We start from the raw sequence: 23,421 nt of genomic DNA on the forward strand, positions 1-23,421 counted from the left end.
AAGCGCTCAATAGTAACCAAGGTGTAGAATGTATGGTAAAAGCGATGTCGGCAGTCGTGACAACTGTAGCAATAATCTCACATCTCACATGTCCAATATCATATAGCGCAAATGGGAAATATAGTGCAGAGGACCATAAAAACAGGGTATTTAATATGTAGATGCACTTACAAATCATAGCCAAGGTAACAAGCGCAAGACTGATCGCCACGGCAAAGCAGCAACAGGTCCGATGACATCATGGCGTCCAAGGTGGTAATGGACCCTCCTCTCCAGATTCAGGAAGTTGACACACAGCGCCGATAGGTGCTGGACAGCTCTATCTAGTATAAATAATATACTGTTTTTCAATAATAACCGCGCTTCTGAAGAAGGAACATTTATCTGAAATGGGTTATGCATGGTTCTACTGGTGTTTATTTTATTTATGTTATTTTTATAGCGCACACATATTCCACAGCACTTTACAGAGAATATTTGAATAACAGTCACATCGGTCTCTGCCCCAGTGGAGCTTACAATCTATGTTCCCTACCACATGTACACACACACAGACATTCTAGGGTTATTTTTGTTCTGAACCAATTAACCTACCAGTATATTTTGTATTGTGGAAGGAAACCGGAGTACCTTGAGGAAACCCACACAAGCATGGGGAGAATATAGACACACCACACATTGGGCCTTATTCAGATCTGATTGCAGTACACATTTGTATGGAAAATGGGCAAAACCATGTGCACTGCAGGTGGGGCAGATGTAACATGTTAGAGAGAGCTAAATTTGGGTGGGGTGTGTTGAAACTGAAATCTAAATTGCAGTGTAAAAATAATGCAGCCAGTCTTTACCCTGCACAGAAACGAAATAACTCACACAAATGTAACTCTCTCTGCACATGTTACATCTGCCCCACCTGCAGTGCACATGGTTTTGCCCATTTTCCAAACAAATTTGTACTGCGATCAGATCTGAATAAAGGCCGTTGGGGAATTGAACCCATGACCTCAGTGCTGCTAGGCGGTAATGCTATCCATGACAATGTCCTGAGGAGGACTGCTTCTGGTTATTCTGGCATATCCGAATGATTGACTTCCTGAATCCGGATCGGAGGCTCCAAGAATGGTTCACACTGCAGCACGCTTGTACCGTGTAAATGGGATCTGATCTGGGTTGTAACTGTATAAAGGTTTACTGCTGGAAACATGGTAGAACTTGTACCCCATGTACGATGGCAGCAGTGATCACCCATCGGAGGACCTGCGGTAGCAGCACCAGTGACAATTGACTGCCTATTTTTCTTGTTGGGAGATCATTTCAATTGAAATTCATATGCAGCTTTACAACTGTTACATTTGTTTTTTATCACATAAACTTTTAGGCTCTGGAAATGCGTCCCCGGCCCTGTCTGCTTATGGCTCGCGCTCCCAAACACCATCTCCTGCTGCTTTTAATTCTGAACAGGTGGAGCTGCATGAAAAGCTCCAACATTCAGTCCTGCAAACACCAGATGACATAGGTAACTGAATACAGATTTAATCATCTGGATTTGTGACTATTTTTTTGTTTAGAACCATTAGATTTCCATTTACAGTCCTTCGTTGAGTATTTTTTTTTTAAAAATGTTTTAATTTTTTTATTTAATTATTAGTAGGATGTGAATATAGTGATATTGCATACAAGCTTTTATTAGTTTATTTCATTTGATTTAATAAATGTTATGATTGGAGTGAATGGCCTACACGTTCCCTTTCCTAGAGGGCCCTACACACTAGACGATTTCGGCTGCCGATATCGTTCAGTGAAGTCACTGGGGCCTGATAAACATGCAGGTCCTTTGGTTATATTGCCAAATTTACCTGCATGTGTGGAAGACCTCAATCATCGATAATGACACTCGGGAGCGCACATCGATAACGATATAGAGTGTACTAGACGATATGGTGAAGCCCATTTTTGATAGATATTGTTCACAATATCGCTTAATGTGTACGGGGCTTGAGATACGGTCATTGAGTCGACCACTGAACGTCAACAGGCCTTTGGTCAACACTTGATATAGGTCAACATGGCTTAAGTTGTCTGTGTCGGAAGATCAACACAAGCATTAGGTCGACAGTCAAAAGGTGGACAAGAGTTTTTCATGGTTTTTGTGTGCCGACAGGCAGTATTTCATGCCCTACCATCTGCTACGGTGCGGAGGGAGAATAAAATAGTGCGCTGAGCGCAACAAGTCATGTGAGGGGACATGGTACACTTAGACTGTGTCAACTATCGGGACAAAAATGTGAAAAACTCATGTCGACTTTGTGACTTTCGACTTTCTCATTGTCGACCTAATGTTTACGTCAACCTTCCAACCCTATCGACCTTAGCCTTGTCTACCTATTTCAGGTGTCGAGATAAGGCCTGTCGACTTTCAGTGGTCGAGCCAGCGAATGTCAACCCAATGACTCATACCCATTTGGCTTTATCTCTGGCACGTACTGTAGAAGGGTTAAGCAGCTTTTAAGAATTTCTTCTGCTACTGTACCAATGTATAGGTACAGGTGACGTTTGAGTGCGTGTGTGTGTATTTGTATATCCTCAAGTAGTGTGTTGTTGTTTTTTGTTGTAAATGTTGTTTTTTACAGCAATGAATAAAACTTTTCACTTTTGTTGCTTTTTTATTTAACCCCTTCCCGACATTTGACGTATATATACGTCATGGCCGGGATGTACTTCCCGACACATGACGTATATATACGTCATGACTTCAAAGTGCCACTGCGTCTAGAGACGCAGTGACAGAGGGACGATGTCTGCTGTCCCTGACAGCAGACATGTCCCTGCATGCCCAGGGGGGGCGGCGATGCCGCCCCCCCGTCGGCGATCGCTGTGATTGGCTGTTCAATGTGAACAGCCATTCGCAGCGTTTTCCTGTGTTACCGGCGAATCAGACGCTCGGTAACACAGGTGTCAATCACCGCCGGGTGTGAGGGGGCATGAGGGGGTCATCGGTGACGACGACACCTCACCCCACCTGCCTCCAAGGCTGTGATTGGTCCGTCGGACCGACGGACCAATCACAGCCATGGCGCGCCATTTAAACTAACGGTGACTGCGCTGCAGACGCCATTCCGGTCTGGAATTGCGTGCAGAGCGGTCACCGGCCACTCTGTCCTGCTATACATACCTGAACCTTGCCTGATACTTATCTGATCACCGCTGATCACCGCTGGTCACCGCTGGTAGCGTGCTGCCAGCAGCTGGATGCTTCCTGGATCTTGTGACTTCCTGTGTGCTGCTGCTGCAGTGTCATAGAGTCACAGATAGTGATAGATAGTCAGAGATAGTCAGAGATAGTGACAGAGAGTGATAGAGAGTGCTATATTTTGTGTCTGCTGCACCCCCTTTTGTGCTGATCACTATATCTGAGCTGATCAGCAACTTTTTGGGGGTGCAGAGGTTTTTTTTTATATATATACCTGTCAGTTGCACCAAAGGTTGTGCTGCCTGTGCAACTGACTGCTGCCCCCCCCCTGCTGCCCCCCCTTTTGTGCTGATCAGTTTAAATTAATTAAGATCAGCAACTTTTTGGGGGTCCAGGGTTTTTTTTTTTTTTATATATATACCAGTCAGTTGCACCAAAGGTTGTGCTGCGTGTGCAACTGACTGCTGCCCCCCCTGCTGCCCCCCCCCCCCCTTTTGTGCTGATCAGTTTAAATTAATTAATCAGCAACTTTTTGGGGGTCCAGGGTTTTTTTTTTTATATATACCCTGTCAGGTTGCACCCACAGTTGTGTGCCTGCTGCCCCTCACTGCTAATCAGTGTTGCATCACTGCATCACAGATCTGCAGGTTTTAATCACTGAACAGCATTTTTGGCACAGGGTTGATATCATTTTTTTTCTGCAGTTTTTTTAAATTGTTTTTTTTTTTCTTTTTACACCCACGTTGCTTTTGTGGGTGTCCTGTTGCCTTTGAGCGCTGTTCAGTGACGGACGTTACTGACCAACATCTGTGCTCAATTTTTGGCGCAGGACCTTTTTTTTTTTTTTTTTTTTAACCCCTTCAATTTTTTTTTTTTTTTATTGGGATCAAATTCCTGTATAAAGTATTTTTTTTTTCTGCACTACATACACACTACACACTACATACCCCCCGTGTTGAAATAAAGTTTGTACCCCCCCTACACTATACACGTGTTGAAACATTACACTTACAGAAACACAAAAATAAAAATGTCATCCCAAATGTCATCCCAGTCATCCAGAAGAATGTATTCAGCGGAGGAGGCATATGCCATGCTTGCCTCTGACTCTGACACAGCCAGTGATGCAAGCAGGGAATTTGAAGGATTCGTCTTAAGCTCCTCTTCCTCCTCCACCAGACAATTTTGAGCCCCAGGTTCCTGAGTTTTTGGCCATCCCAGGAATCCAATTTGATTCAACAGGTCTCAGAGAAATTGACTTTTTCAAATTATTTTTCTCTGATGATTTTATAAATTTAATGGTGGACCAAAGTAATTTATATGCCCAGCAGTTTATTGCTCAAAACCCCACGTCATCATTTGCTAGGTGGACCCCTGTAGATGCAGTAGAGATGATGACGTTTTGGGGTCTGGTGTTACATATGGGCATAGTAAAAAAGCCAGAAATTAGGCAATATTGGAGTACAGATGTTCTGTACAGCACCCCATTTTACCGTATGGCCATGACTCGGACTCGTTTTGAGACAATCCTTAAATTTTTACATTACACCGATAATGCACAGTGCCCACCCAGAGATGATCCCACCTTTGACCGGCTATTCAAAGTCAGGCCGGTCATTGATCATTTCAGTGCCAAATTTGCAGAGATGTACATCCCTGAAAAATTTATTTGTATCGACGAGTCCCTTATACATTTTAAAGGAAGGGTTAAATTCCGCCAGTACCTTCCCAGTAAGAGGGCAAGGTATGGCATAAAAATGTATAAGCTGTGTGAAAGCACCTCAGGGTACACCCACAGGTTTAGGGTATACAGTATGAAGGGAAGGATTCAACAATTGAACCGGCAGAATGCCCCCCCTCCCTAGTAGGTGTTAGTGGAAAAATTGTCTGGGATTTAGTGCACCTCTTTCTGGATAAAGGTTATCAACTCTATGTGGATAACTTTTACACTAGCATCCCCCTGTTTAAGGCCCTTGGTTCAAGAGGTACAGCAGCTTGCGGTACTGTGCGCAAGAACCAAAGAGGCCTCCCAAAAACGCACATTGCCCAAGTACTGAGAAGGGGTGAAAGCAGGGGAATATGCACCGAAAATATGTTGTTGGTCAAATGGGATGTCCTTATACTGACAACAATTCATGGAGACAGTACCACCTCCGTCCCTGTACGAGGTACCAGTACCCACACCTCAAAACCTAATTGTATCCTAGATTACAATAGGTACATGGGCGGAGTGGATCTTTCAGATCAGGTACTGAAGCCGTACAGTGCCCTGCGGAAAACAAAAATCTGGTACAAGAAGCTGGCCGTGTATATCATCCAGATGGCACTGTATAACGCTTACGTGCTATTCCGTTCTACCAGCCAGAGGGGGACATTTATGCACTTTCAAAAGGAAGTCATAAAGGGCCTAATATTTGGGAACCAGCAGGCAGAGGGCCCCAGTACTTCTAGTACTGGCCCCCGTATTGTACCAGGGCAGCATTTTCCTAACGAAATCCCCTCCACTGCAAGAAAGGGCAGGACACAAAAAAGGTGCAAAGTTTGCTATAAAAAGGGAATAAGAAAGGATACTATTTTCCACTGTGAAACTTGCCCCGACAAACCCGGCCTATGTATAAAGGAGTGTTTTAAAATATACCACACATCTATGGATTATTAGGTTCATCATTTCACCGTGCTTCGGGGGTCTTGCTAATGCCACATAGCACCCACCATTCATTCCACCAGAATCTGAGCTGCAAAATCCAAAAATCACTCCTTCCCTTCTGAGTCCTGCCATGCACCCAAATGGTATTTTTTGGTCACATGTGAGGCATTGCCGTACTCGGGAGAAATTGGGGCACATATTTTGGGGTGCTTTGTCTCCTTCATTCCTTGTGAAAATGAAAAATTTTGAGCCAGAACTGCATTTTTGTGTAAAAAATTAAATTTTTCATTTTCACTGCCCAGTTGTACCACAATTGGTGAAACCCCTGGGGGTTTGAAATGTACACTATACCCCTAGATGAATTCCCTGAGGGGTGTAGTTTGCAAAATGGGGTCACTTGTGGGGGGGTTCCACTGTATTGGTGCTTCGGGGGTCTTGCTAATGCGACATAGCACCCACCAACATTCCACCAGAATCTGAGCTGCAAAATCCAAAAATCACTCCTTCCCTTCTGAGTCCTGCCATGCACCCAAATGGTATTTTTTGGTCACATGTGAGGCATTGCCGTACTCGGGAGAAATTGGGGCACATATTTTGGGGTGCTTTGTCTCCTTCATTCCTTGTGAAAATGAAAAATTTTGAGCCAGAACTGCATTTTTGTGTAAAAAATGTAATTTTTCATTTGCACAGCCCAGTTGTATCAAAATTGGTGAAACCCCTGGGGGTTTGAAATGTACACTATACCCCTAGATGAATTCCCTGAGGGGTGTAGTTTGCAAAATGGGGTCACTTGTGGGGGGGTTCCACTGTATTGGTGCTTCGGGGGTCTTGCTAATGCGACATAGCACCCACCAACATTCCACCAGAATCTGAGCTGCAAAATCCAAAAATCACTCCTTCCCTTCTGAGTCCTGCCATGCACCCAAATGGTATTTTTTGGTCAAATGTGAGGCATTGCCGTACTCGGGAGAAATTGGGGCACAGATTTTGGGGTGCTTTGTCTCCTTCATTCCTTGTGAAAATGAAAAATTTTGAGCCAGAACTGCATTTTTGTGTAAAAAATGTAATTTTTCATTTTCTCTGCCCAGTTGTACCACAATTGGTGAAACCCCTGGGGGTTTGAAATGTACACTATACCCCTAGATGAATTCCCTGAGGGGTGTAGTTTGCAAAATGGGGTCACTTGTGGGGGGGTTCCTAACTTTTAGCATCTTATGGTGCCTAGAAACCTACATGGTGCCTAAAAAATAATCTCATAAAAAGGAGGCTCCAAAATCAAGTAGGTGCTCCTTCTATTATGAAGCCTGTGGTTTGGTCAACGTGCACACTAGGGCCACATATAGGATATTTATGAAAACAAAAGAATTGGGGGAATCAATTTTTAGTCACATTTCTCTAGTAAAATCTACTGTGTTCCTTAGAAAAATGTATTAAAATTGCAAATCTGCAAAAAAAATTAAATTTTGAAATTTCACCTACACTTTGTTTTAATTCCTGTGAAACACCTAAAGGGTTAACAAACTTCCAAAATGCTGTTTTGAATACTGTGAGGGGTGCAGTTTTTGAAATGGCATCATTTATGGGGGTGTCTCACATACAAGTCCCTCAAAGTCACATCAGAACTGAACTGGTCCCTAAAAAAATCAGTGTTTGAAATTTTCTTGAAAATTTGAGAATTTGCTATACATATTTTAAGCCTCCTAGTGTCCAAAAAATTTAAAAGGAAGTTGAAATAATGATGGAAACATAAAGTAGACATATGGTCTATGTTAGTTATTAACTATTTTGAGTGGTATGATTATTTGTCTCACAAGCAGAAAATTTAACATTTTGAAAATTGCTAAATTTTCCCTTTTTTTACGACATTTTGGTATTTTTCACAAAAAAACACAGACTGTATCGACCCAAATTTACCACTAATTTGAAGTACAATGTGTCACGAGAAAACAATCTCAAAATCACTGGGATAAGTAAAAGCAAAAAAAAGTTATCCCCACTTAAGTGATACATGTCAGATTTGAAAAAAAGGGCTCTGTCAGGAAGGCAAAAACAGGCTGCGGCGGGAAGGGGTTAATTACTTAAATAAAAGCTATGGACGTTAGCACTAGGATCCCTAATACACACATGTATTTTATTGGGTCAAAAAGTTCCTCAAATAAAAACCATTTTTGGTGTGATTTTTGTTTCGTCATTTGCTCCTATAACTTCTGCAGTCTGACCTTGCCGCTTTCCTTTAAGCAGAGCCGTGCGAATTCCCACTAGAAAGCTGCAGTGTGATGGCCGGTGGCTCACTCACAGGCTGGCATGCCGATGTCTCCACGGTAATGTGGAGGAGAATGCTGGGAATTCTGGGAGATGTCAACAACATCATCAATCCTGAAATCCACGCTCAGGTGTTTGATTACTTGTGCGAGCTGTGGCAGAACCTGGCCAAGGTATTGTCTTTAAAAAAAATATATGTGTGTGTGTGTGTAAAGAAATATTCTATATTGTATGGGGGTGATTTCTAATACTGCACTGGGATGAACATTGTGACCATTACTGGTGAGTAGGTCTGGCCTTTCTCAGGCTTTCAGTCTCAGGGGGCCTTGCGAGGCCAAGTAAAATGGAGTTGCAGATGCTGTACTTGACCTCGCCACTCCCAGGAAACAATGGCGTCCCAGCTCCGTTAATCCGAATGCCTGCCGGCTCCACCCCCATCCCCCCACAAACATCTTGGCCTGTCAATCAGGCAGAGGTGTTGGCAGTACAGCGATGCCATTGCAGGACCCATTTTGCACATACACAGAACGGGTCCAGCGCATACATTTTATGATAACCGGGAAATTGCTAGTTGGATCTCTTATGCGATCCAACCTGAATGCAGGCCTTGGTACCTGGTCAAGTCTCAACTTTTTTATCTTCAGACAAAATGGTAACGTGGGGACTTATGTTGTGTCTTGGCTGTTTTTAGAGTCATCATTTTTGTATTTTCTTCTCACCTACCAGATTCGAGACAATTTGGGAATCTCTTTGGATAATCTGTATTCCCCTCCCCCACCTGTCCTGATCCCACCCCTGAGGATTCTCACCCCCTGGCTGTTTAAGGTAAACTAAATAGATTTTGACGCCATATTCAATTATTCTAAGTGTTTGTGTAAGCTACTAGTACATTCGGTATGTGGTCATTCAGTTGACATGGGGAGAAGGTCGACATGAGTTTTTCATGATTTAAAGAAAAAACATTACCCTCAAAGCTCATGTCGACATTTTGACTGTCAACCTTCCCACTGTCGACTTACTGCTTGTGTCGACCTTCCAACCATGTCGAACTAAGCCCTGTACACGTTTTGTGCTAGTGGTGTGCTTTAGGTTTAGGAGCATTGCCAAAATATTTATATGTCATCGTCTTCCTTTATTTCAGGCCACAACTTTGCCAGACAAATATAAGCAAGGGAAACTCCACGCTTACAAACTGATCTGCAAAATCATGAAAAGACGGCAGGATGTGTCGCCAAACCGGGACTTCTTAACGCACTTTTACAATATCATGCACTGTGGTTTGCTTCATACTGACCAGGTACCTCTCCTCCGATACAGCATGACGGGATCACATGTACAACTGTAATTGAAGGCGTTTGGTGATTTTATTTTTTTATTGGCCAAGTGTGACGGTGGGGGGTGGATTTCTCACCAAGCTCTACCGGGACGCCAGATAGTCACAACGCATGACGGCCACTGCACACATTGTAATCCACCACTGGCCAGCTATCCCCATCCCGATGACTGGCATGTGTTGTGACAATCTGCATTTGCTGTCTGCCAGAAGATGTCTGTAAAGCAGATGATCGCCAATGAACCTTAGTGAACAACTGATAAGCAGACTCTCCAGCCTGTGGATATTTAGTTCATGATAGATGTATAGATAAGCACAGAAAACATGTTTTACAATTGTTCAGGTCTATCTCGCCATGTATGCAGTTAACCAAAGAGGAAAGATGGGATTATTGTGGTGGTTGTATTGTATTTATTATTTTTGTTTGATAGTTTCACCTTCTTCTGCAACCACTACAGTCCCACTCTTTAATCCCCTACTATAGAACTGCATGGCCTTTGGAATGGTCATATATAGTTATGTAAGACATATATGGCATAAAACCGGTTAACTAGCCAATTGTACAACGTTATCTCATGCAAGAGATTGATCAGCAGCTCTTGGGACTAGCCCTGTACGGGATACGTTGGACCCAGTTACCCATACCCCCTGTACACCTGTAGCTCAGCGGTGACTCCGCTGTTAATATCCGGTGTCTTTTGAAATGTATTACAGTTGTTAGGATCTGTGTCATAGACAATAAGATTATTGTAGCCACTCCAGTACCGTTGTACTATAGCGCTTCAATGAATGCAGTTTTGGTAGCATCATACCCGGGAATAGTTATTGATGCAGATTAGCAGTGGTTTACTCTATTAACCTTCTGTAGATTTGCATGTAAATATGCGCATAGGCAGAGAGATCCAGCTCATGTCAGTCCAATCCACTGCACCAAGCATAGAACTGGTACAAATGCATGCTCATAATGATAGTGGTTATAGATGGGTAAGGGGCTGTGCCACCACATTGTTATGATGTTTATAGATGAATAAGGGGCTGTGCCACCACATTGATATGATGTTTATAGATGAATAAGGGGCTGTTCCACCACATTGATATTATGTTTATAGATGAATAACCACATTGATATGATGTTTATAGATGAATAAGGGGCTGTGCCACCACATTGATATGATGTTTATAGATGAATAAGGGGCTGTGCCACCACATTGATATGATGTTTATAGATGAATAGGGGGCTGTGCCACCACATTGATATGATGTTTATAGATGAATAACCACATTGATATGATGTTTATAGATGAATAAGGGGCTGTGCCACCACATTGATATGATGTTTAAAGATGAATAAGGGGCTGTGCCACCACATTGATATGATGTTTATAGATGAATAGGGGGCTGTGCCACCACATTGATATGATGTTTATAGATGAATAAGGGGCTGTGCCACCACATTGATATGGTGTTTATAGATGAATAAGGGGCTGTGCCACCACATTAATATGATGTTTATAGATTAATAAGGGGCTGTGCCACCACATTGATATGATGTTTATAAATGAAAAAGGGGCTGTGCCACCACATTGATATTATGTTTATAGATAAATAAGGAGCTGTGCCACCACATTTATATGATGTTTATAGATGAATAAGGGGCTGTGCCACCACATTGATATGATGTTTATAGATTAATAAGGGGCTGTGCCACCACATTGATATGATGTTTATAGATGAATAAGGGGCTGTGCCACCACATTGATATGGTGTTTATAGATGAATAAGGGACTGTGCCACCACATTGATATGATGTTTATAGATGAATAAGGGGCTGTGCCACCACATTGATATGATGTTTATAGATGAATAAGCAGCGGTGCCACCACATTGATATGGTGTTTATAGAAGGATAAGGGGCTGTGCCACCACATTGATGTGACCATATCTATGGAGATCAGCATTTCCCCAGATCGTGCAATACAACAGTATGGTTATATTGTGAAGTTTTGTCATTGTAACGTTGTGTGCTTTCCATCTTCATAGGATATAGTAAACACCATAATCAAGCACTGCTCACCCCAGTTTTTTTCGCTGGGGCTCCCAGGTGCCACTCTCCTGATTATGGACTTCATTGTAGCAGCCGGGAGAGTTGCTGCCTCCCCGTCTCTAAACGTAAGGATACAAATAAGTATTGTTTATACTCTTTGGTTTAACACAATCTGCTTCCGATGTGGTGATTACACGGGCTGATGTTATTACATCTGTTTCTTAACCCTTTGAGTGCCAACATCTCTGTGAGAGATGTTCAACATATCGGGTAAAAATTCCAGCATCAATCACATTTGTTATATAAAATCAAATTTAAAAAGTTTTGCGGTAAAAACAGATTATATTTCCTATAGAGGGTAACCATTACAGGCCATTATGATGAATAAAATTGTTTGCGAGGCAAATTTCAAACCTAATGTGATAAATTATTTCGGCACTCAAAGGGTTTAACATTATTAATACAAATAAATCAAAGGATGTATATAAGCCAGATGCATTGTACAGCACCATTATTGCAACTTTATTATATGGCTCACATAATTATTAATGCTACCTGGTTATAATCCAGTCTGGGCAGTTACCAATAACCAGCCATGTTTTCTGGTATTTCCTGTTTCATCATGCCTAGTAGTGTAGGGCCTATACTTCTTTCCAATGCCTAGGGCCCAGCAGGTCACATGGACCCGCCCACTCTCCCAAAGTCCCTTTGAAGTGATTTGATGGGATGAAAAATATGTTTAAACAAAAAATGGTTTCATCCCCTCTATGTGGGGAGTCAGTTTACATTAAATGTTACACATGTATTACACCTACCTCCAGAAGCCCTAGAACCTGATTCAGATTTGTACACAAAGCCAATGGTCACGCAGCTGGGCATTTATCGGCAGACTGTGTGCCTGTCAAGGTTCTCTGCCGCCTGCAATCAGCAGCAAAATTATAGTTTTATGGATTGTTTGAGGGAGGAGGGACCCAAACTGGTATCTTGCCTAGGGCCCCATGAGGTCTAAATTTGCTGCTGCATCACACCACCTCCATTGACTGTTAACCGGCTTCCATTACTGAGCGCTGAGAAAGGAGAGGCGGGGTTTGTCGGTGGTGTGGTCACCCCCTGCCACCTCTTGCTAGTCTGCTCTCCTGCTCCCGCATGCTGTCAACCTGGAAAAGGGGAGGCGGGGTTTACCAGCAGTTTGCCTGCCCCAACTGTTGTGCACATCCTTCCCTTGGCTACCCTGCTCCTGCACACTGGCCAAACAGATGCCTACCCACTGGCTACCACCCACTGTACAGGAGTGCTGCAGTGTAGGCAGCATCTGGTAAGATGTATATATGTAGCTATGTGGGTATGTGTAGCTGGGTTTGTTTGTGTAAGGAGCTGTGTGCATATATGTAGATAGCTATGTATCACGAGAAGTCCTAGAATCGGCCCTGCCCACATGTGTTGACATTGACAATAAAAAGTGAAAAATTCATGTAGACCTTTTGCTGTCGACCTAGACGTGGTCTGTGAGCTATAGCAGGCCCTTGAGAAGTACACTATGTTATCAGTTAATGTCACCTTAGTGCAGCAGCTGTGGGGTATTCTCCAGTGACCAGCATTGTACTATCACTGTATTGGCAGGCGCCACGTGTGGAAGCGCAGGTGCTTCTGGGATCACTAGTGTGCTTCCATAACCTCTACCAGGAGCTCCCGGCCCTGCATCCCAGCAGCTCTGAGATTGTAATGTCGCAGTTCACCGATGTCAAGGTGAGAGTTTTCTTTTAGTTTTTTTATATGTTTGAAATAACTTACATTAAAAAACAGCAGGATTTGGAAAAAGCAACTAAAATGAGCGATTTTCCCCCTGCCCACCGAATGTTTATTTCATAAATTCGCCGAAAGATGAACTAGCGCATCATTATCTGCAGTTTAAAAATTTTGTCTCATTCGGAGCAGTAAAATGCACTTCAAAGCCCTCTGAAGTGGGGAACTTATTTTTTGCTTACTCTGAAAACTTACTGTATGAGCCCCAATGTGGGTTCACACTTCATCGGTGCATAAAAACAAAAAAGACACTGACATGCTAAGCATTAAAGGATCTCCGCTAACAAGATTAGTTCGACAATTGTACCTGCTCATGGATGCCAGAGAAATATAAATGCACAAATAACATTCACATACTAATATGAGATAATAGCTACACCAGTGTTTTTCAAACCAGTGTGCCGTGGCACACTAGTGTGCCTTGAGCTGTTCTCAAGTGTGCCCCCAGATCTAGAGATGCCCAAACCAGTTTACAGCCACCACAAGTTCAAATGTTATTGACTGGTCTCTTCTTTTCATGTAAAGGGCCAATGTATTTTATTTTTGTTACCTGTGGGGACCAGTGTGATTGTTTTTAATGTGGGGGCCAATAGGTTTTTTTTTTTTTTTCCTGTGGTGGCCAATGTGTTTTGCCCTTTGGGGATCTTAGGGTGTGCCTTGGCAATTTTAAAGTCTTATTTAGTGTGCCGCGAGGTAAAAAGGTTGAAAATCACTGAGCTACACGAAGACTAACAAATATATTTGCCTCTAAAACTTTGAAACTTTTTTGTTTGATTTTAGGAGCTAACAATCAAAACTGTCTTGAGCTCCGCCAGAGAAGAGCCTTCCGGGCCAGCAAGGTAGAAATTCCACATCTGTATCTTTTTACCATGATACAGTATATACAAAATGGAAAAAGTGGGAGCACCTGCGTGTATACATTTTATTCCAGTCATGGTTTTCAAGATAGGTGTGTCATGTACACTGTGTAGTGATGAGAATATTTGCTTATGGTGTGGGTAATATGGAGTCTTTCAGGTAGAAAATGCGCTAATAACTAGGTGTCAATTGAAGCAATAAAACATTTAATTATAAGACGTAAAATATAGCAGAAAATGTAATAAAACTCAATAAAAATCAAAAATGTGAAAAAGCTGCATGCACGCAGTGAAACGCGTTAGTGCCACCACCTGAGTCTGGACCACCATTTTATTCCAGCTACAGTCCCAACCAGTCCTGCATTTATCCCGATAGAGACATTCCTCTCACTCCTGCATGTGAGTTGACACCATTGATAACCTCGATCCTGTGACAACAGGTACTGAGGAGGAGGGCACGCCAACCCCAATTGTCTAATACTCTACCTGCAAGGAGCCATTACTGCAAACCTCTATATTGCGACAACAGTGCCATAGGAGGAAGGATATACTACCCTCAAATTCATATTTCCTTATCATATAAAGGATTATTGGGAAAACTCATTTTGAGAATTACAAAATTGGGATAATTCCCACAGGACACTATTAGGAACGGACACAGGTGATTTACAGCTGGACTCGGGTGACAATACTTATTGCACACGGCAACCTTTTGATTTAATCGAGTTTTATTATATTTGTGCTTTATTTGACATCTTATCAAATCTTTTCTTGCCGTAATTGACACGTGGTTATTAGAGCAGTTACCTACCTGTATGTTTCTTGTTTGCCATTGGTGATGTCCCTTATTTAAGTAACAACTGCTTGACAACACAGCCCACCGCGTAGCGCTCCAGATATTATTCTTTTTTTATTGTATTATGGAGTCTTTTTCTGCTTTGGTATGAAAAGCTTAGAAATGATTGGGTTGTCTGTAACCTGGTGTTTCATAATTGGTATTTGTTTGTGTGACTCATGTGACCACAATTCTTCTGTATTGCAGATGTGTAGCTCTCTGCAGCTTAGGAATCTGGATGTGCGAGGAGCTTGTCAACCAAACGCATCACCCACAGATTAAAGAGGCGCTTAATGTCATTTGTGTCTCCCTAAAAGTAAGGAAAGCACAAATAATGTTACTATCATACGTTCTGACTTTCCTAAAAGCAAATCCAGCCTGTTATGCTCATGGTCCCAAGTTTGGAATGAAATCTCTCACGTATTCGCTCTGTCGGATTCTCTTGTATGATCTTGTGTTTGTAGAATTTATGTAGATGCAGTGTGGAATTATATGCGCCTAATAGAATCTATTGATGAACAAAGTGATTAAAGGGGCATACAGTACACATGGGGTGATTTTAGCCCATTTTGTAAGCGATCTGCCTAGATTGCTTAGAAATAATGCACGGTTCGCTCCGTGTGTATGCCCCCAAGTGATGGCGATGCGCAGTCCTGTGCACCGCCATTGCCCGCTCAGATCTTGAGCAGAGGACTGTGCATTGCCATCACTGAAGTTAGCACAGACCGCTCAGCACACATTGCTGTATATAGAGTCTGATTCAGGTTGGCTTGCTACGCAGCATACATCAGCTGCTTAACAAGAGCGTAAATGCTACCCACAGGACAAGCAAACGCCCGCCCCCCGCGCAGATGTCTACGCGGCATGCTAATGGATGTGTACACTTACACACCCATTAGCAGGTGGCCGTACAGGTGAAAAATCCATATTTGCCGACCATCAAATTATTTTATTCCCCTTTCGCAAATAAGTTAGTCTAGACTGATTTTTATGTGACTCGGAAATGGCCGAGAACGAGGCGGGTACTGATGTCATGTGATGCCAATCGCCTGCCCTGTGCAGGCTTCGCCAAGCCTGCGTTCTGTGCATTTTTCTGGGCATCCCCACCAGTTTGTGCGAATGTTACCATGCGACAGCCCCCTGGCCATCCACTACCCTCCCCGCTGTATGCGAATTCCTAGGCGACTGTGATATTAGCAGAAGGCGTTTGCACATGCGTATATTCATACATACACATGCCCAGACTCGAAACATTGGACCACACAACAAATTTGCAGGGGACAGAGGCAACCAGAATTGGGCCCATAGGGTGTATAGGGCGATGTGCGCTTAGCGATCTGTGCCAACTACATCACTTAGCACACGCTGACACATGGGGGGTTATTCTGGTTCACTCGCAAAGGCAAATTCCTTCTCAAATGCTGCGCTGCAGGTGGGGCGGATGTAACTTGTGCAGAGAGAAAGTTAGATTTGGGTGAGATATTTTGTTTCTGTGCAGCGAAAATACTGACTGCTTTATTTTTGCACTGCAGTATAGATCTCTATTTGAAGTAAAACCCCACCCAAATCTAACTCTCTCTGTGCCTGTTACATCTTCCCCACCTGCAGTGCACATGGTTTTGGCCATTTGAGAAGGAATTTGCTTTTGCGAGTGAACCAGCATAAGGGCCATCGGCCTGTGTACGGGGTTTCACATAAGTTGTCATAGCCTTTTAGACACATTTACTGTAGACGGGACTTTTGAGCCTTTTCTATTGCACATAAAGAGGCTTATTCTCAGATAGGAGCAAAGGGAAAGAAGAGCAAGTAGCTTTGCACCTAGATAATGCCATGCTGCACTGCAAGTGAGGTAGATGTAACATGTGCAGAGAAATTTGAATGCTAGAGGGACATAAATGTATATGTCCCCCTTACATTGCAACATGGTTTATTCCAGATATAAAGTTACTTGCTTCTGACTAAATTTTAAAAGTGTACCCTTTCATTTAATCCTTCGTTTTAATGGTACCTACTCTGCTCTCTCTCCAATAAGCAGCTGCTGGGATCTGCTATAACACATACCCGATCCCATGTGTTCTCGACCGATCACAAGTCCATTTTCTGCTGCTAATTGGACACTGCGATAATGACCATCAGTCATTATTCCTGATAGGCGGTCATTTTTATTGGCTGAAACAGCATTGGGGGGTACTTGTTCAGTTTCACGACGGCCAATATATCGGATGCAATATCGGCCGATCCGATGCGATTTTTTACCTGTTCATAACCCCACTATCCACTACGCATAGAGTTGATTTTATATAGTGTGGCAAGCAAAGTAATCCGTGTCCCCTCGCGGGGCTCGCCACACTATATAAAATCAACTCCATGCGTAGTGGATAGTGGGGTTATGAACAGGTAAAAAATCGCATCGGATCGGTTGAAACTAAACAAGTACCCATTGGGGCTATTAAGCTAGCCCTATGTGTCCAAAAAGTAGCTCAACTGAAGGAATATACAAAGTAGTCCCACTTTTTACTTAATAACTAAATGTTGATTTTATAACCTAAAGTGTTTCCTGCTCAATAAGTTTAAGAATATAAAAAAACTATGTTGCAGCTCATTGGTTAAGTTATTCCATTGTTTGTTTCAGTTTCCCAATAAGGTGGTTGCACAGGTAGCGTGCAGTGTACTGAATGTGCTCCGGAACTACGTCCAGCAGCTGCAGATTTACCACCCGGACTATCCACTGAAAATGATTGAGGTAGGTTATAATTATAAATGATCGGTGTTCCAGCTTTGCAGAACCTCATTTTTCAACTTGATTTTATTTGCTCTTTCTTTTCTGGCAGATCCTTCTAGCCACTGTGACACATCTATTGCCCACTGCTGAGAGCTCGTCCTATGAACAAGATAAACGGGTGAGTACAGAGGAACCATTGTTGGCAGATAATTACATTTATACAGGAGATAATTATTACCATGTTATGAGGGGGGGGGAGATGTATCAAGCTTTAAAAAGTGATAAAACGGAGAGTGATAAACAACCAGCCAATCAGCTCCTACCTGCCAACTTACAGGCTGGGTTTGAAAAATGACAGGTAGGAGCTCACTTTTTGAAGCTTGATGCATCTGGCCCTCAAACTTTAAGCAACAGGCCTAGCTATATTTTTCTAACACTTCAAGGTATATGCGGTATCCTATTATCTCTGATAAAACATCGGGTGCGAAAAACATAAACATTTCCCGATGCTTTACAGATTTTTTTTTATTGGAGTATCCAATTTGGATTTCCCGATTAAAAATCACGAGTTCTCCCAAAAACACACGGGTTCTGTGAAACCTGTGTGTTTTTAGCTACCGCAGCCCCGTTTTCGCTGCAAATCCGGGCTGCTTTCAGGGATTTTGCTTTGCCTGCCTAAGGCAGACAAAACAATATCCCAAGTAAGCCACAGCATGGGCCAGCTTATGGGGGATAATTAGTTTGCCACCGGCAAGACTCAGGTAAAATAATGCCACTGTAAGTGGTTCCACTACAGAAAAGTATGTATTTCTGAAAAAAAATGAAGTTTTAGTACAATGGGTAGAGCCTGAAGTGCATTATATGCCATGGGTCATTGCCTCTCTATCCTTTTCTCTAATCGATAAGCCAGTATAATTTAGCACTAGGCAGAAGTTGTCAGCCTAAGGGATGGCATTGCAGACATACTGTACAAGTGCCACTGCAACTGTCTCACGTAATCCAGTAAGGTTCCACACTTACTAGACATATTCAGTCTCTACAAGATTTAAGTGCTGGTGGTGGTAAGCAATATATTGGTATATTAATTAAGGGAGTTATTCCAAGGTGAAATGCTGACTCCTGCTGTAAGACCAATGCTTTACCAACAGAACAATTACACAAAGCATATTTGACCATGTTCTAGTGCATGTCTCTTTATGTTGGTCTTGCAGTTGGTGGTGTCTTTGCTACTCTCCCTCCTGGAATGGATGATGGCATTACCCCTCTCAGTGTTACTGAAACCAGTGCGACATGCTGGGACTGAAAACCAGGGGAGCGAAAATTCTGTATTGAACTGTGCATATAAGGTAAATTGCATTTCCGGCTTTTCTTTTATGTTATTATATCATTCATTTTACTCTCTGCTGCTCCATTTTGCTGCATACAGTGTCTTTAACAGTTCTCAGTTATATGGCATGTTGCAGTCTTCTAGGTAACGGAAATAGCCTTTACAGTTTTCAGTGACAACACCAATGATTTCAGGGTCATTTTGAACTGATATTACTGTGTTTTATACATTCCCTATTGAGTATTTGTCAATACAAATGTGTCTCACTCATACACTATTGCTGGAGTCGCTCAGAACATCCCTCCTCAGAACGCCAGGTTGTGGGCGAATCGGATTGCAGGAAAAATGAGTCTTTGCCAAAAAGCAATGGGATTAAACCACTGTAACTGCTCTGATTTATTTGATATGTGACACTGGTACATCTGGCTCTGTTTAAGTGCTACAATGTAGCTGACGCAGCAAGTTCCCATGTGCTTCATATACAGATTCAGACTCCGTTGCACACAAATATGTAAGTGTATACCAACTTAACCAGTATAACAAGCGGTATTGTCCCATCACATGGTGGAAGAAAATACTGCACCGCTCGCTGCTGCTGCTTACTCACGCCAGGCATCTGCATGGTGTATTGAGACGAGGTGTATGTCGACACAGCTGCACTTTTTATATGCCTGATTATACTCTTAACCCTATAGAATAATCGGTACTTGTTTCCTAGCACGGCCACACCGATTTACATCGGGGTGGTCGTGTCGGAAAAATCGGGTCGATCGCATCGCATGCGATTTGGTCGCATGCGATGCGATCGACGCGACCGACCGATTTTGGACCCGATTTTTTTTTTTTATGAAATGTAAATCGGGTCCCTGGGACCCTGGGTAAATCGCGTCCTCCGACCTTTTCATTCCCCTACTATCCACGTCGGCGTGGAGTTGAGAATAGAATAGTGTGGCGAGCGCAGCGAGCCACCGAGCCCGAAGCGTGGCGAGCGCACGCGTATAACTTCACAGGTATACGCGTCCCCTCGCGGGGCTCGCTGCGCTCGCCACGCTTCGGGCTCGGTGGCTCGCTGCGCTCGCCACACTATTCTATACTCACTCCACGCCCTAGTGGATAGTAGGGGAATGAAAAGGTCGGAGGACGCGCACCGCCGCCCCTCGCGGGCTCGCTGCGCTCGCCACGCTTCGGGTTGGCGTCTATCGTGGGGTGACGACGGGGACATCTATAATGTGAAATGGGTCATATTGGCCCATTTCACATTTTTCACATTTTTTCAAGATTTCAATGTTAAAAAATATTTTAACATTGAAGCCTATGGAAAAATCGGGGGCATCGCGTCGGGACCAATGTTAATGGTCCCGACCGACGCGATGCCCCCGATATTTTACCTTTCCCGACAAGATTTCAATGTTAAAATATTTTTTAACATTGAAGCCTATGGGGAAATCGGGGGCATCGCGTCGGTCGCGTCGGGACCATTGTTAATGGTCCCGACCGACGCGATGCCCCCGATATTGTCTCCTAGCCGGCAAAATGGACCTGATTTCAAAGGAAATCGGGTCCATCGTATGGATCGTGTACCTTAACTTAAAGGTACACGATCCATACGATTGTGGCCGTGCTAGGAAACAAGTACCGAATAATCAATGGTGGTCTGTGCCATCTCCGATTTGCGAAGTGCAGGTGTGCAGGCCCTTCAACGGCTCTCACTGAGCCGGGACTGATCATCATCGGGAGAGGCTGGCAAATGGGGTAAAGTGGAGGGGTAGGCAGATATGCCAGATTCATTTACCAGTCCTCTAGTAACCAGATATGGCATTTACTCAGTGTCATAGAAACATAGAATATGACGGCAGATAAGAACCACTTGGCCCATCTAGTCTGCCCCTCAGATGCGCACTCCATGCCCACCTCATCCTTCGATATTGCCAAGACCTCAGTACCTCTTTGATCCACGACTGAATGTAGCGGGTATAGGAGGTTTGTACTTCTTTAGGTAATGATCTAAATACGAGGGCATTATTTATTTTAACTACACTAAGGGCCTGATTCATACTTGTTCTTGTAGGCCGTGTATCTTAGCACACGACCAAACGCCTCCTCCCCCCGCCATGCAAATCCTCGCATTTGTACGCTTGCGCATCCCCTCGCATGCGGCACGCTGACCAATATATGAAATATTTATTATACATTTCTTATATTATTTTTATATAAGAAACTGTAAGTAAAAAAAAAAAAAAAAAGCACCTCTCGTGTTAGTCCCGGCTAATACTGAGCACCTGGCACCGGACATAATCCCACATGCGATACAAGCAAAGTGCCCTAGACAGTGGAATTAGATGTGTACTCTAAAGCATTAGTTAGAAATGATCACGGGGAACTTCATTGTGATGACCAAACCACTAGAATCTGGGTGTAATTGAACTGGCTCCATAACATTGTTTGCTTTTGTTTTATGGTTAATGGCAATAAAATCACATGCTCCGTATGGCGCTTTTCGACCACAGCGTAATTAATGTTACGTGTATGATTTCCCATTCTACCATGTGTCCATGGTTGCGCTTTGTACTGCCTCACAGTTCTGCTCCGATAAGCTTTTCATTATACGCTTTCCTACAGGTCTTGCATGACTGCGTTTATGGCTCCCAGCATTTCAGCAACCCACGGTACTTTCCCATGAGCCTCTCAGATCTGGCATCTGAAGACTACGATCCCTTTCTGCAGCTGGAATGCCTGAAAGAGCCAGAACCTCTCCATTCCCCGGACTCCGAGCGTTCCACCAAATTGCAGCCAGTTACTGAGGGTATGTGATAAATGTCTTCATTGCAGCAGCAGGGTTCCGTGGCACATAAGGATAATAGGAATTGAGACCTCTGATTTTTACTTGTTGGTGGAAAGAAAAATAGGTGTGCAATATTGAGGTGCAAAATGTTTGCTTGTTGATAATGTGGAGCCCAATTTAGACTTGATAGCAAAGCACCTTTTATGTCTCTAATGGACAAAACCATGCTGCACTGCAGATGGGGCAGATGTAACATGTGTAGAGAGCGTTAGATTTGGGTGAGTTATTTTGGTACTTATTTCCTAGCACGGCGCCCACGATCTAGATTGTATGTGTCGGGCTGATATCTCATGCATTGCATGCATCTTATATGTTTGTGCGGCATAAAATGCATGCGATGATGCAATCGACGACATTTTTACATTGGAATCAATGTGAAATGGTCCCTGAGACCCAATTTTACATTTATTCCAATGTAAAAAGCCCCCAAAACCCCAATTTTAATTGCTAACCCCCCCTCACGGGTGAAATGCCCCCCCCCCCATTGTTAACGCCACCCCACTATTGACGCCAACCCGAAGCGTGGCGAGCGGCGGCGGTACGCGTCCTCCGACCTTTTCATACCCCCACTATCCACGTCGGCGTGGAGTTGATTTTATATAGTGTACCGAGCCCGAAGAGTGAGGGGACGCGGAATACATGTAAAGTAGTCCGCGTTCCCTCGTGGGGCTCGCTGCGCTCGCCACGCTTCGGGCTCGGAGGCTCGCTGCGCTCGCCACACTATATAAAGTCAACTCCACGCCGACGTGGATAGTGGGGGTATGAAAAGGTTGGAGGACGCGTACCACCGCCCCTCGTGGGTTCGCTGTGCTCGCCACGCTTCGGGTTGGCGTTGACAGTGCTGGTGGCGTTAACAATGGTTATTGGGGGCTCACGATTTTTATCTTATAGCATCTTATGGATCTCATGCATCTTATGGATGCATAAGATGAGATCCATACAATTAAAAAATCGTTTCAATTGTATCGATTGTATGCCTTAAGTAAGGCATACAATCAATGAGACGGGCGCCGTGCTAGGAAATAAGTACCGTTATTTTGTTTCTGTGCAGGGTAAATATTGGCTGCTTTATTATTACACTGCAGTTTATATTTCAGTTTGAACACACCTCATCCAAATCTAACTCTCTGTACATGTTACATCTGCCCCATCTGCAGTTCAGCATGGTTTTGTCCACTTGAGAAAAAATGTGCTTTGCAATCAAGTCTGTATTATGCCCGTGGCCCATTTTCCTCATGTGCGTCATGTTAGCATAAAGGCAACATGTGCCACTCAGCTGATACTTCCTCAATGTTCCAACTCTGGGGACATCACACAAGGGAAGGGGCCCACCTTATTTGCAGTACAGGGGGATCATCATTTCAGTGTTCTGAGATGGATGGAGAAGTCATATCTATATACAATATGTCTAGTATCTGTCTGAGCCCGAAACAATGCCATCTGTTGGCAGCAAATGAAACTACATCTACTAGCTTTCGAAGCATTGGCTTCGGGTGGGCTTACTAGTTAGTAAATAAAAGGACTTGTCAATGTCTCCAATTGGGGAGTGGTGGTTTCCT

The 23,421-nt window shown here is 43.4% G+C and overlaps 1 protein-coding gene across 4 annotated transcripts in view; it reads left to right on the top strand.

Annotated features, from left to right (window-relative positions):
- Positions 1-23,421, top strand: part of RALGAPA1 (Ral GTPase activating protein catalytic subunit alpha 1) — a 194,394-nt gene that overhangs the window by 103,632 nt on the left and 67,341 nt on the right. For 2 of the 4 annotated variants that reach the window (XM_083167787.1, XM_083167785.1), the window contains 12 exons: positions 1,379-1,516; positions 8,079-8,272; positions 8,826-8,924; positions 9,241-9,396; positions 11,473-11,601; positions 13,097-13,222; positions 14,060-14,118; positions 15,179-15,287; positions 17,604-17,714; positions 17,803-17,871; positions 18,905-19,039; positions 21,640-21,823. In XM_083167787.1, the coding sequence (XP_083023913.1) occupies positions 1,379-1,516; positions 8,079-8,272; positions 8,826-8,924; positions 9,241-9,396; positions 11,473-11,601; positions 13,097-13,222; positions 14,060-14,118; positions 15,179-15,287; positions 17,604-17,714; positions 17,803-17,871; positions 18,905-19,039; positions 21,640-21,823 (1,509 nt within the window). Of the gene's footprint in view, positions 1-1,378; positions 1,517-8,075; positions 8,273-8,825; positions 8,925-9,240; positions 9,397-11,472; positions 11,602-13,096; positions 13,223-14,059; positions 14,119-15,178; positions 15,288-17,603; positions 17,715-17,802; positions 17,872-18,904; positions 19,040-21,639; positions 21,824-23,421 lie in introns of all 4 variants that reach the window. The other 2 variants (XM_083167784.1, XM_083167786.1) reach the window with 1 other exon arrangement.

The sequence above is a fragment of the Crinia signifera genome, chromosome 12 (assembly GCF_055691185.1).
Source record: "Crinia signifera chromosome 12, ASM5569118v1, whole genome shotgun sequence".
NCBI lineage: Eukaryota > Metazoa > Chordata > Amphibia > Anura > Myobatrachidae > Crinia > Crinia signifera.